General features: G+C 42.7%; 1 protein-coding gene across 2 annotated transcripts in view; it reads right to left on the bottom strand.

The window, feature by feature from the left end:
- CACNB4 (calcium voltage-gated channel auxiliary subunit beta 4) overlaps positions 1–2,962 on the bottom strand; it is a 287,143-nt gene extending 284,181 nt beyond the window's left edge. Inside the window, exons 1-2 of one of the 2 annotated variants that reach the window (XM_066279533.1) lie at positions 2,875–2,962; positions 2,258–2,341 (exon numbers count right to left, since the gene is read on the bottom strand). In XM_066279533.1, the coding sequence (XP_066135630.1) occupies positions 2,258–2,341; positions 2,875–2,934 (144 nt within the window). In that variant the 5' untranslated portion in view covers positions 2,935–2,962. Of the gene's footprint in view, positions 1–2,257; positions 2,342–2,565; positions 2,670–2,874 lie in introns of those variants that run through there. The other variant, XM_066279534.1, reaches the window with a different exon arrangement.
- Between the last annotated feature and the right edge of the window lie 11,453 nt (positions 2,963–14,415).

The following is a 14,415-nucleotide window of genomic DNA, read 5'->3' as shown; positions in this document are numbered from 1 at the left end:
CCATATATATTTGTAAATAATATGACAGAGAAATGAGCGCACTATTTTTATTGGTATTGCCACTATCTTCTTCATGTGCAAAAGTATCACACAGACTGGGACTTATCACCAAGAAATTCCAGCACTCCAATGCAGCAAGAATTCAAAAATAATAAATCACTGGTCATTCAACAAATAATGAAGCTCCAATAACATAAAGAGCTGTTGTGCTTTAAAAAAATTTTTTTTGGCACTTAGGTGCAAACTGTTCAATTTTATTTCAAAAAATACACTGTCAAATTTCATTTGCAAACGTTTTTTATATCTTCTCAAAGAAATTAATATCTGGTATTTTTATTGCAGATATTATAGAAACTCATATTATGACATTTAAATACATAAGATCATGTGTAGGATACTTACTGAACTATAAGTGCTTACAGAAATTATGTATCTTTTGCAGAAATAAATAGGAAGATTATATATATGATATTACAACTAACTCCTAAAGTTAAATTAGACAATTTTATTAAACTAACAAATCCCAGTTTCAGAAAGAATTATGAAATATATTTGTTCTAAATATCTGCATTGGTTTAAATTACTCCCCAAATTATTTACCATATAATACTATTCATATTTTTATGGCAACACATACCAGCACGCTGAACAAGGACTTATATTGTATTACCTCAACCATCTATTAAAAAAAACTGAAGAAAGAATAAGAATATTGAAAGACTATTGATTGTTGTGTTTGTGGTTGGAAGAAGAAATCATCAGTGCAGTGATGGTGTAGAGAATTCAAGAGCTTTAGTCAAACAGTTCATGGAATACGCTGACACAAAGTTGGTATTTCTAAGAATTTTGCAACAATACAACATTTACCAAACACAGGTACCCACCAAATAAACAAGAATAAGATCTCAGCCACCTAACTAAATTTTTTTTGAAGATGAAGAATGTCTTTGCCTTATCTGATACATAAAGAATCTAAACACAGCAAAGGGAATAGAATGTACTTTTAGAACGAATTCATAGTCCAAAACATATTCATTTAATAATGCACATCTTAGTGTTCATTGAATAAAGAGAAGTAGTAATGGGTTTTAACTCTGTAGAAAATGTCTTTTGTCACAAATATCTAATGTTTTATCACCCTTTTAGAGAGGTCTGAGTCCAATTTTGAGTCTAAAGCCCATTCATCTTGGATAACCTGTTCAAATTAATGAGATAATCACTAAAGTAACACAGCAAAGCTGTCATCATAGGTTAAAAACACATTACACAATGTTCCAAGTGACCTAGAGGGAAAAGAACTGGTCAAGGTCACTCCAGCGGTCCACAGTGGAGCCTGGGATAATAAGCATCTTGGTGCAATGACCAAAGTCCTCCCCAGGTCACCCCTAATACATACACACCTTGACAGTTTCTGTTCCAAAAAGAGATTAAGGTGACTCACTTTTTTTTTTCTTTCTTTCTTTCACGATCTCCCTAGCACCCAGCAGCTATGTAGAGGTGGTTTCATTTGCAGCACATGGACAGTACGAAAATTAAGCATCAATTGGTCAAGATAAAGGGCACCTAGGCATTTAGCATAACCTGCGATCGTTCGCACACACATAGCGCACAAGAACCACGCAGAAGGAACAACCGCTAAGAAATACGCACTAAGTGTATTACCGCCAGACCCCGGGAACTGAGTGCCGGCCTTCGCTTATTTCTATTTAAACAGATCCGTCCGTCTTTTCCTAATTTAGAGAACCAAGAAAGCGATCCCAAAGTGAGACCTAACTTTCTGTTCAAATATCTTTCATTTGACTAGAGTTTGAGATCTCTTCCAAAACCTAGACAAAGAGGATTCAAAATAGAAGAGACCCTATCAAAGTGGTCCGCGGCCCCACGGGCTTTGGTTACTCAAAGTCATATTACACGTCTTAAAGACATTTCCCTACTAACTGAGAATGCAACCAGAAATATTCCAGTCTCAAATTCAATGTTCCCGTGTTAGCCCAGGTCCCCGCCGACTTGCGTCCACACGAACAAACTAACTTTCTAGGGCGCTGGGGAGACGCCTGGACGCGAAGATTTCGCGAGCAACCGGCAGAGAGAAAAGGACGCAGCCGGAGCGCCTGCCCCGGCGGGAAAGAGGCGCGTGGAGACGCCACCGCGGGTCCGGCACGTGCGGGCTGCGCTCGGCCCCGGCCCCCCACGCCGCGCGCTCGGCCTCCTCCTGCCCAACAGGCGCCCTCGCTTCCGTCCCGCGCCCGCCTCCTACCTGTCTGAGGATGAAGCTGGTAGAAGTGGTGCTGCCATCGGATCTTTTCAACCTGCTCCTCCGGGTCGTGGTGCCTCGGGCCACCTGGACTCGACACACGGGGCCAGAGAGAAGCGGGTGAGGACGCAGCGTGGAGCCGGGCGACCACCCTCGGCTAGAGTCCGCCTCCAGACTAGCTCCCTGGGGTCTCCCAGAGCCCGCACCCAAGTCTCCTCCGCGGCCCCCAGATCCAGCCCCTACCCCCACCCACCCACTCCAATCCTCGACAGCTGAAAAGGCGCCTGAGAGAGCAGCCCGCGAGCACCCACCACATCCATTAACAAAGACTCTCAGGGTGCGGGGTCCGAGTCCCCGGCATCTGCTGGGGAAGGCTGCGGGCTCTGGAGCGGGAGCGCAGAGATCGGCCGAGGTGAGGAGGATGGTGGGGGGGGGGGGGGGGGAGAAGGAGGAGGAGGAGGAGGAAGAGGAGGAGGAGGAGGAGACAGAGGAGGAGCCGGGGAGAAAGGGACCCAGAGGAGTCGGAGGGGGTGGGAGTCGCCGACTCCCAGGACCGGGGGCCCCGAGCGCGGGCACGAAGGCGGGGCGCTCTCGGGTAGCCGGCGGGGGGGTGGGGATACCTGCGAGGGGGGCGAGTGCGGCCCGTCCGCGGTCCCGTTCTTGGCGTAGGAGGAGGACATGGTTCACAGCTGCATGGCCTGCCCTAGCGCGGTGGGCGGACCCACAGGTCCCTCAGGCTCGGAAGCGGGGGAGGGGAAGCGGCAGGACTTCCCCACCCGGCTCCGGGACCGTGCGGGCTCGCGGCTCCCTGCCCGCACTTCTGAGAGCGCGACAGCTTAAAGGGACCGAGGCGCTTCCCCCACGCCCGCAGCGGCGTCCCGGGCAGCAGCCCCCGCAGACGGAGGTCCCGCAGAGGGGTTTCGCGGGATCTCGCCCACCCAAGCCGATGGGGAAAAGCGCTCTCCCACCTAGCGAGTGCCTTACATCAGAGCCTTCCAGAGGATAAAGGGAGGGGGAAGTCTGCGGTGGGGGTGGGAGGATTAAAATAGTCTTGCACAGTTTAAAATGAGACAAAGGTGGCACGGTTCATGATTCAGGACTTGGAGAGGGACGCTGGTGCTGCATGGCAGAGTGGGAAGAGCCAACCGGTGTGTGTGTGTGTGTGTGTGTGTGTGTGTGTTGCATTGGAATTTTAATAGGGCAAGAGCAGAACCTTCCTGGCATGGGGTTTTGTGGTTGGTTTTTGTCCGTGCTTTTGTCTTGTTTTTGCCAACTCTGGCCTCAGAACCCAGAGCCATAGACACCCAGGCAGCCCCCGAGCCCCTGCCAGCCTGAGTCTGGTGGGAGATGCAGCCCTGCAGGGGACAAGCTTGTCCTAAGCAGTTTTGAAGGTCATGTTAGACCTGCCAAAAAAGCAAGAGTTGGCCACGTGCCTCCCATTTCTACGTGGATAGCTGTTTTCAGGGAAGAAAACTCATCTATAAAACTGTACATAATCTTTGCCATTGTTGCAACCCTGGATTTCCTGCCACAAATACATACAAAAGATTAATTTGAGATCAAATTAAGCAAATTGTAGAGAGGTGGTATTTAAAGTTATAAGAAGAGGGAAGAAAAATATATGTGAATTAAAAAATTAAAAGATCAGTTTAACTATAGTTACTGCTTGAGAAATCCATTTTTAAAATATGCATAGTATCTTAAATTGCTAAATCAGTCCATGTCACTGCATTTCAGGATATTTTTTTAAATGGAAACTACCATATTTTTTTTAAAAAAACTGGTTGGCGTTATTGAAGAGCTGATTATATCTTACCATTCACCACTTATTTTCATTCCTACCTCCTTCACTTAATCGAGTTCCAGCAGTCTAATAATTAGTCTCTTTGCCTCCAGGCTCTCTCCTGCAGCATGTGCACACACACACAACACATGCACACACTTCATTCTGTTTACACACTATAGGCAAAGCCGTTTTCCTAAAACCTTTGCCCAAGTCACTCTTCTCTAAGAGGCACCTACTGCTTGCTCTCAGCTGCCCACAGGATAGGGACCAAACTCCATCATCAAACAACCCAGCTTTCCTTCTCTCCCCGTGTTTCTAGTCATCACCTCATTTCTCCAACTTGACCTCCCCATACAAACCTCTTGGCAAGCAGGCAGATCGCACATTATTGCTTCAGCATACCAGATACAATCCCACTTCAGCACCCCTGCCTTGGGATGCACGTTACACACACACACACACACACACGCACACACACACACCTACCTGAGCCCTACTCTTCCTCCGAACCTGACTGCGCTCATTTGTCCTCTGGGACTGACCACTGCGGTGCTGAATAGCTTCTTGTGCTCCTGAAAAACTGGAGCATTTATTCTCTGGGCATTTAATATAGGCTGCCTTGGTTTATTGGTTCTCTTTTTGTGAAAATCTCCTAATTTCTAAAATAGATTTTTAGCTTATTTGCTGCTATCCTTCTACTTCACATATAGTAGATATATCATAAAGTTTATGGATAATGGTGTGTTTGCCAACACAGAACTCCCTGCTATGGTTACAGTCAGCTCAATACATTCTTATTTCTGAGCCATTTTCATAGGTAATACTTAATCAGTATATAGAGACTAAATTATTATGTGGGGACCAGAATTTGAGTTTCTGGTTGTCCACTAGTCTCACTGACTTTGAGTTATCAAAAAAGAATCTGTAGCAGCATGTCAGTGAGAGCCTCTCTGTACACACTCCACAACAAAACTGGTGCAAATTCTTTTGTAAAAAAATTATTTAGGGCCCTGGTGGGCTGGTTCAGCAGTAGAGCATTGGCCTAGCATGTGGAGGTCCCAGGTTAAATTCCTGGCCAGGGCACACAGAAGAAGCTCCCTTCCCCCTCTCCTTCCTCTCTATCTCTCTCTCCTCCTCCCACAGCCAAGGCTCCATTTGAGCCAAGTTGGTCTGGGCACTGAGGATGGCTCCATGGCTTCTGCCTCAGGCGCTAGAATGGCTCCGGCTGCCACAGAGCAATGCCCAGATAGGCAGAGCATTGCCTCCTGGTGGGCATGCTGGGTGGATCCCAGTCAGGCGCATGTGGGAGTCTGTCTGACTGCCTCCCCACTTCTAACTTCGGGGAAAAAAAATACAAAGAAAAAATATTTAGGCCCTGGCCAGTTGGCTCAGCAGTAGAGGGTCAGCAAGGCACGTGGAAGTCCCAGGTCCAATTCCTGGTCAGGGCACACAGGAGAAGCAACCATTGGCTTCTCCACCCCTCCCCCTCCTCTCCTCTTCTCTTCTCTCTCTCTCTCTCTTTTCCTTCTGCAGTCATGACTTGAAAGGTTCAAGCAAGTTGGCCCCAGGCACTGAGGATGGCTCCATGGCCTCTCCTAAGGCGCTAAAATAGCTCAGTTGCCTAGCAACGGAGCAGTGGCTTCACATGGACAGAGCATCGCCCTGTAGGGGGCTTACTAGGTGGAGCCCAGTTGGAGTGCACGTGGGAGGTTGTCTGTCTGCCTCCCTGCCTCTCACTTAATAAAAAATAAAAAATTTAAATCCCTAGAAGTGGTCCAAATGATATACAGCAAATGAAGAATCATTTACTCAAGAAAAATTCACTGAAGGTCAATAAGATAAGTGAGAGTCTGTGGTATTTGAACCAAATACCTCCCTCCCTGCTTCCAGTCAGCTCAGCAGGAGGGAAACTGCACTCCACACAGGTACAACCTAGTACACAGGGCTCCCTCTCCCTTAGATCCCAGTGGAATGGTTATCTTTCTGAGAGGTAAAGGACATCAGCATTTATCATCCTGCCCCTAGATCCTTGTTGCTGAGGCTAAGTTCCCACCAAATACAGCAGAGAGGTGGAGGCTCCCTTCTTTAGACCAGCCCCACCCACTCAAGGGATAGAGGCTCTACTGTGGACACAACATCCATGAGAATACTGGAGCCCCAAATGCTCCTGGAGGGGCAAACGAGGAGAACTGGAACTATTGTTCCTCCCTACCAAGCACTCAGCCCCGAAAGTGAGGGTGTCAGTTGGCAAGAGTTACAGCACTGTCGCTGTCCCCAGCACCAGAATTCAAAGAATGAAGTTGGATCTTCACCTTATACCCCAGACAAAAATTAACTCAAAATAGACCAAAGACATAAATGAGTGATCTAAAAATATAAAACTATTAGAAGACATCATTGGCAATGGGTGACATAGATATGACACCACAGGCATAAGCAACAAAAGAAAAAATAAAGAAGTTGAACTTCATCAAAATTATAAACTTTTTTGGCCCTGGCCAGTTGGCTCAGCGGTAGAGCGTCGGCCTAGCGTGCGGAGGACCCGGGTTCGATTCCCGGCCAGGGCACACGGGAGAAGCGCCCATTTGCTTCTCCACCCCTCCGCCGCGCTTTACTCTCTGTCTCTCTATTCCCCTCCCGCAGCCAAGGCTCCATTGGAGCAGAGATGGCCCGGGCGCTGGGGTGGCTCCTTGGCCTCTGCCCCAGGCGCTGGAGTGGCTCTGGTCGCAACATGACGACGCCCAGGATGGGCAGAGCATCGCCCCCTGGTGGGCAGAGCGTCGCCCCATGGTGGGCGTGCCGGGTGGATCCCGGTCGGGCGCATGCGGGAGTCTGTCTGACTGTCTCTCCCTGTTTCCAGCTTCAGAAAAATGAAAAAAAAAATTTTTAAATTATAAACTTTTTAATTCAAAGGGCACTATCAAGAAAGTGAAAAAACAACCCACAGAATGGGAGAAAATATTTGTCAAGCTTATATCTAATAAGGGACTCCTAGCCTCTATTATATAGATAGATAGATAGATAGATAGATAGATATAGATATAAAGAAATCTTACAACTCAATAATAATGAAAAGACAACCAATTTTAAAGTTAGGAAAAGAATCTGCATAGACATTGCTTCAAAAAAGATATACAAATGGTCAATAAACCCATGAAAAAGATGCTTGTCATCATTAGTCATTAGTCATTAGGAAAATGCAAATCAAAACCATGTTGAGATGCCACTTTATACCCACTAGGATACCCATAATCAAAAAGTCAGATAATAAGTGTTGATAAGGATGTGGAGAAATTGAAACCATAACACGCTGCTGGTGGGACTGTAAACTGTTACAGCTGATACGGAAAAACATCTTGGGCAGTTCCTCAGAAAGTTAAACACCGAGTTGCCCTAAGACCTAGCAATTCCACTAGGTATATATCCAAGATAAATGAAAGCATATGTCCATGAAAACACTTGTAGAAGTATGCTCATAGCAACATTATTCATAGTAGGCAAAAGTGGAAACAACCTAAATGGCCATTAGCCAATAAATGGATAAGTAAAATGTGGTCTGTCTATACAATGGAATACCCTTCTGCAGTAAAAAATCAATTGAGGTACTGATACATGCTACAACATGGGTGAGCCTTGAAAATAGTATGCTAAGTGAAAGAAATTAATTACAGCAGGTCACATATTGTATAATTCCATTTATATGAACTGTCCTGAATAAGGAAATCTATAGAAACTAAGAACAGATTAGTGGCTGCTTAGGGCTGGGAAACGGGGGTATTGAGGTGATAACTAAAGATACAGAGCTTCTTTTTATGGTGAAGAAAATGTTTTAAAGATGATTGTAGCCTGATCAGGCAGTGGCGCAGTGGATAGAGCGTCGGACTGGGATGCGGAGGACCCAGGTTCGAGACCCCGAGGTCGCCAGCTTGAACACAGGGTCATCTGGTTTGAGCAAAGCTCACTAGCTTGGACCCAAGGTCGCTGGCTCGAGCAAGGGGTTACTCGGTCTGCTGAAGGCCCACAGTCAAGGCACATATGAGAAAGCAATCAATGAACAACTAAGATGTCGCAACAAAAAACTAATGATTGATGCTTCTCATCTCTCTCCATTCCTGTCTGCCTGTCCCTGTCTATCCCTCTCTCTGACTCTGTGTCTCTGTAAATTTAAAAAAAAAAAAAGATGATTGTACTGATGGTTACATATACCTGTGAATGTAGTAAAAACCACTGAACTCTACACTTTAAATAGATGAATTGCATGGTATATGAATTATCTCAATAAAGCTGTTATTTTCTAAAATCTTCAGGCCTTATAAAAACTCAAAATGGATTATAGATCCTTGTGTAAAATGCAAAACTATAAAACTTCTAGGAGAAAACATAGGAAGAACTCTGCAGGGTTTTGGTAATGAAGTTTCAGATAAATACCACCACAAAAAAAACATGATCCAAGATGTAGAATTGATATGTTGAGCTTTATTAAAATTTAAAACTTCAGTTCTGTGAAAGACTCTGTTAAATGCATGAAAAGATAGGTCACAGACTAGGAGAGAATGTTTGCAAGACACAAATCTAATAAAGGACTTGTAAACGCTTCTCCACCCCTACCCCTCTTCTCTCTCTCTCTCTCTCTCTCTCTCTCTCTCTCTCTCTTTCTCCTCCCCTTCTGTAGCCATGGCTCAATTAGAGCAAGTTGGCCCTGGGTGCTGAGGATGGCTCCATGGCCTCCGGCTCATGCGCTAAAATGGCTGTGGTTGCAACAGAGCAAGGGCCCCAGATGGGCAGAGCATCGCCCCCTACTGGGCTTGCCAGGTGGATCCCGGTCGGGTGCATGCGGGAGTCTGTCTCTGCCTCCCCTCCTCTCACTAAAAAAATTTTTTTAAAAACCAAAGAACTTGTAAACGAAAGATATAAATAACACAAAACTCAACAAGAAAACAATTTGATTTTAACAATGGACAAAAATTTAAGCTGACACCTTACCAAAAAAAATACGTAGATAGCAAATAAGCATATAAAGAGATGCTCAACATTTGTCATTAGAGAAAAGCAACTTAAAATGATAGTACAATACTACTATACATGTATCATAATAGCTAAAAAGTTTTTTTATAACATGCTTTTTTTTGCGAGGGAGGAGAGAGATACAGGGACAGACAGATTAGAAGGGAGAGAGATGAGAAGCATTAACTCATATTTGCGGCACCTTAGTTGTTAATTGATTGATTTCTCATATGTGCCTTGACGAAGGACTACAGCTGAGCCAGTGGCCCCTTGCTCAAGCCAGTGACCTTGGGATCAAGGCAGCAACTTTTGGGCTTAAGCCAGTGACGATGGGGTCATGTCTATGATCACACACTCAAGCTGGCAACCCCACACTCAAGCCAGTTGAGCCGACACTCAAACTAGTGACCTCGGTGTTTTGAACCTGGGTCCTCAGTGTTCCAGGCCAGTGCCCTAGCCATTGTGCCACCGTCTGGTCAGGCAAAAATTCTTATTCATTGATGATGGGAATACTAAACAGTACAGCCACTTTGAGAGAGTTTGTTAGTTTTTTAATAAGTTAAACATAGTCTTACTATGTAATCCAATCATGCTTCTAGGCATTCAAACAATTGATTTGAAAACTTGTGTCTACTCAGAAACCAGCATGCAAATATTTATAGCAGCTTTATTCATAATTTTCCAAAAATGAAAGCAATCAAGATGTCCTACAAAAGGTAAATGGATAAACAAGCCAGTAAAATCATATAATGGAATACTATACTGCTCACAAAAATTAGGGGATATTTCACTGCTTCATATTCGCTTTGAAATATCTAATTTTTGTGAGCAGTATATTTGGTGATCAAAGAGAATGCACTTAAAAGCCATAAAAAGACATGAATAAGCCTTAAATGCATATTGCTCAGTGAAGGAAGCCTGTCTGAGGCTACATACTATATAATAACATTTATATGAGATTCTGCAAAAGGCAGTTGAGTGGTTCAAGAGGAGGAAGGTTGATTAGGTGAAGCACAGAGGAATTTTTAGGGTGTGGTCAAATCCTAAAACTAAAACTATTGTGTTTGATAACACGATGGTGGCTACATGACCCAATGCATCTGCCCAAAACCTATAGAACTTTACAGCACAAAGAGTGAACCTTAATATGTGCCAACTTTTAAAAGAAATCATTTAGGAAGTTGTGAGATTTCGGGATGGAATACAGAAATGCGACGAAAGAACATAACTATTCCAAGTATATGAAACAACTTCACTGAAGGAATGGGGTTGAAGGGCACTGGTCAAAGTAACTTTGGAAATGAATGAACTCTGTAAGACCAAATGCAGAATGAACGGTGCATAAGCAATTGTTCATCAAGTTGTTTCCTGAGAGTAATGGGTCAACAATGCTGCAACCACTGTACATGCATACCGGAATTGAACAATTAAGTATATGGATGGCAGATGGTGAGAGCCCTGTTTTCCATGGTTGGAGTAGACAGTTACAGATAAGCAAGGGGAGATGTCTAGAATGGTCCAGGTGGTAATGGATTAAAATCAGAGAGATAGTATGAACTGAAGTGTAGCTTAATAAAGATATTGATAGCTACAGAGAGAAATAGTTATAGATACGTATATATACACAGGTTAGTCTACACACATATATTTTCTTGCTTTCAACTAAGGACATGGAAATAACATCTCAGTAGCAACAAACACATCTAGTACCCAGGTCTTAGTTTTTAATACCATCATCAGATGAAGAAAACTCAGGCCCCTCCAAGAAATGGCTTATTCTAGGACCGGGGCAGGAAATATATAAGATGATCCTGGAGCATCTGATTGTGCCAGAAAGTAAAGAAGTGTTTTAAAAAAGAAAAAAGAAAGAAAAATAATGATTGAGGGTGTCAAAGGGACACAGGAACAAACTGAAAGAGCTTCCAGTAGCCAAAGTTGGAGCCCTTTGAGCAATAAAATAAGGTAGTATTGAAGTATATCCCAAAATATAAAATAAGTATCCATGAGTCCATAGTGATAAAACAAATAAGTGATTGAATAAAGAGAGAAATGGAAGAGAAGCACCTGACCTTTGGTGGTGCAGTGGATGGACCAGCGACCTGGAATGTTGAGGTCACCAATTCAAAACCATAGGCTTCTCCGTCAAGGCACATATGACAAGCCACTAATGAACACCTAGAGTGAAGCAACTACTTCTCGTCTCCACCACCACCACTTCATTTACTGTAAAGTCAGTAAATAAAATCTTAAAAGAAAAAAATCTTAAAATCTTAAAAAAAAAAAACCTAGGCTTTTCTTGGAAGAGAAGAAACAAATCTCTCATGTAGAAGAATTCTGAATAATTTAGGTACATGGTCCACTCTTAAGAAGGGGAAGTATAACACTTTTTCCTTAAGTATAGACTGCAAAGGAAGGACTTCCTTCCAAAGAGTACTGTGTAGAAAAGGGGAAGTGGAGAAAGTTGACAGACACTACCTCAGCCACCTGATCAAGATCAACATCAACAATGATGTCAGCATGGTAATACGTGCCCTGGATAGTACGAAAGGTGAAAGCCACTTAATCTTTGTGGTCTTTTCCCTCAAAGCTCATAACCCCAGGATCATCGTGAGTAAACTATCACACAAATCCCAGTTGAGAGACAGTCTTCAAATGTAGTGGTGACTGGTAATCCTCAAAACTGTCAAGGTAACTAAAATCAAAGAAAGTCTCAGAAATTGTCACAGCCAAAGCCTAATGGGACTTGACGACTAAATGTAGTGTGATGTCTTGGTTGGGATCCTAGAACAGAAAAAAAGGTGTTAGGTAAAAACTAAGGAAGTCTGAATAAGGTATGGGTGTTAGCAATATATCAATATTGGTTTAAAAATTGTGACAAATATACTCTACTAAAGTAAAATGTTAATAATAGGGGAAACTAGGTATAGACTTCTGTACTATCTTCACAATGTTTTTTATAAATTTACAAGTACCCCAAAATAAAACTTTATTTTTAAAAATTCTAAATGTTTATACCTGGAAGGGTAACTGTCTAGAACAAACCCAACATTTAGCAGATTAGGAATCTGAGCTCAAGAGAATGATTGCTCAACAGCAGGTGACCACTAATACACTCTGCTTTCTTTCCCAAAATGTTGAACCTGCTGAAACACTTTGTCAGCTACAAATACTCTTCATAAATTGTATTCTGTCACTTAATAAATATTTTATTAAGTGCTTCTTACAGTTGAAGTCCTGTCCAAGTGTTATTTAAAAAAAAAAGACATGATTTACAGAACTCTCAGAGCTGGGAATCATAAGATGATGGTGTGTTTCACATTTAAAAATCAAATCATAATACATTTTGTCTGGAGTCCATGCATCTAGAAAAATATTGTTTGTATTGTTAAGCTAGGAGCATAGATAATTACAATAATGGCACATGTGCTTAATTAACCTTTTACGTTTATGTTCAAACAACCCCGGTGTAAATTTTCTGACTTTTCTTGGGGGATCTACTTTCTCTTGTTATAAAAAATTTTTCTAGAATAGTCTCACTCCTTTTCCCTGTCAGCCAGCGTTCTGGTTCAACATAGAAAATCTGTTCAAAAGGCACACAAACCATGCACCTTCAGGATACTACAGATTATATTTTCAGAAATCAGATTCATAAAAATGTTTACTTTCTTAACCTTGAAAACATATCCACTTTAAAACCCAGTGAAAATGCTGTCCGCTGGGTACAATTTTAGAGGGTACAAATGATTCTGATGACAATAGAAGTCAATTTTTAAAATCTAAGTTTTAAGGATAATTACTATGAAGATTACTCATACACATATTATAAATAGAGAATTATATTGAGATGCTATTAGCTAATTAAAATTTTTTATACTCAATTTCTTTTGTCTGGCACATTTTTCACCTCTGCTTTGATAACAAACAACCCTAAAATCTTAGTGGATTACATCATGGAAACCCATGGTCCTGGTCCAGGCTGTTGTGCAGTTCTCCCGGTCTGCCGAGGCCAAGGCCCAGTTTGAAGAGGCAGCCCTGATCTGAGACGTACTGGCTCTAGAGAGGAGAGAAACAGAGAGCTTCAGGAGTTCGTGATGCCTCTTTAAGCTTCCGCTTAGGTATGCATCTGCTCATGCCCATTGGCAACACACGACATGCAACCAATACCAAAATCACTATGTGGGAATTTGCTACTCCAGGAGTCCAGGCCATGAGCAGATATGTTCAGTGCTCTTAGAGGAAAAGAGAAGAGTAAAAAAATACAAATAACAATACAACCTTCCACATGAAGGATAGCTTACTTAACCGGACAGTTGTAAAATCTGATCACCTGTGTCCTTCATCATCTTCATTCTGTCATTTTTTGTGGCTGCCATAAATTATGTTAATTCTTTCTATAACATTTAAAGGAAGTATTTTTCTAGATGTTCGAGTTAAGATGCTGAATGATGTAAATTAAATTCCAAATAATATTCAAATTCTACTTTTTCTATTTTTTATGCCCAGTGAAGAACATCAGCTAATGGAGGGAGATTCAAGGTTGGAAGAGAACTTGAATGAGTCTACACTCGTGGCTTGCAACCAGGATAAACATGTGGGACATAAAAGTCAAGACATCCAGTATTGTCAAGACCATTACATAGAATATGCCTTTTTCTTAACCCCCCATATCCTTTTGCTAATGTCACTTGCCCGAGTCTCTGAATACGACCTCTCAACCTCCTAGGTGACTGTTTTGTTGAGCGTTTTTTCATAACCACTTGCCCGTCCTCCAGACCACAGCAAGGGTCGGGGATGTAGTTTCCCGCCACGAGTCAGAATGAAATGTCCAGTGTGCCTCTGCCTCTGCCGCCATCCCTGGGCTTAGTGTGGAGAAGGGAGCACGCCAGGAGGGAAAGCACCCAGGAGCGTTATCTGATGAGCACTGGAGACACTAAGATTTTTTTTAAATAGTGTCTTTTTGACGCACAGGACCTTAGCCCCCTTGTCTCTTAATAGCTAAAATAATGCCATAATTCCTGGATTCTAAGACAACTTGAAGTTTAAGATGCATCATTGATTGAATAAAAAGAAATTGTATACTACATACTGATCCATTGTAAAATTCATCCTGATTTCACACGTTAAAATGGAATAATGTGATAAACAATAAGCACAAGGATAAGAAAGGGTCAAAGAAAACACGTTTATTGAACGCCAGGCACTGTGAGGTGCTATGTAGCTCTCTACAAAATCCATTTTTATTATTCATTCCACAAACATTTCACATGCCTAAACTAGGCCCTGGGGATACACCAATGAATAAAACACAGCTCCAAGTTCTGAAGAATTTTACAGACCTGGGGAAGGTAGGACTGCATTCAGATACAAATAG

The sequence above is a fragment of the Saccopteryx bilineata genome, chromosome 5, assembly GCF_036850765.1.
Source record: "Saccopteryx bilineata isolate mSacBil1 chromosome 5, mSacBil1_pri_phased_curated, whole genome shotgun sequence".
NCBI lineage: Eukaryota > Metazoa > Chordata > Mammalia > Chiroptera > Emballonuridae > Saccopteryx > Saccopteryx bilineata.
Note: the sequence above shows the minus strand (reverse complement) of the source record. Positions and strands in the feature narration are given on the sequence as shown.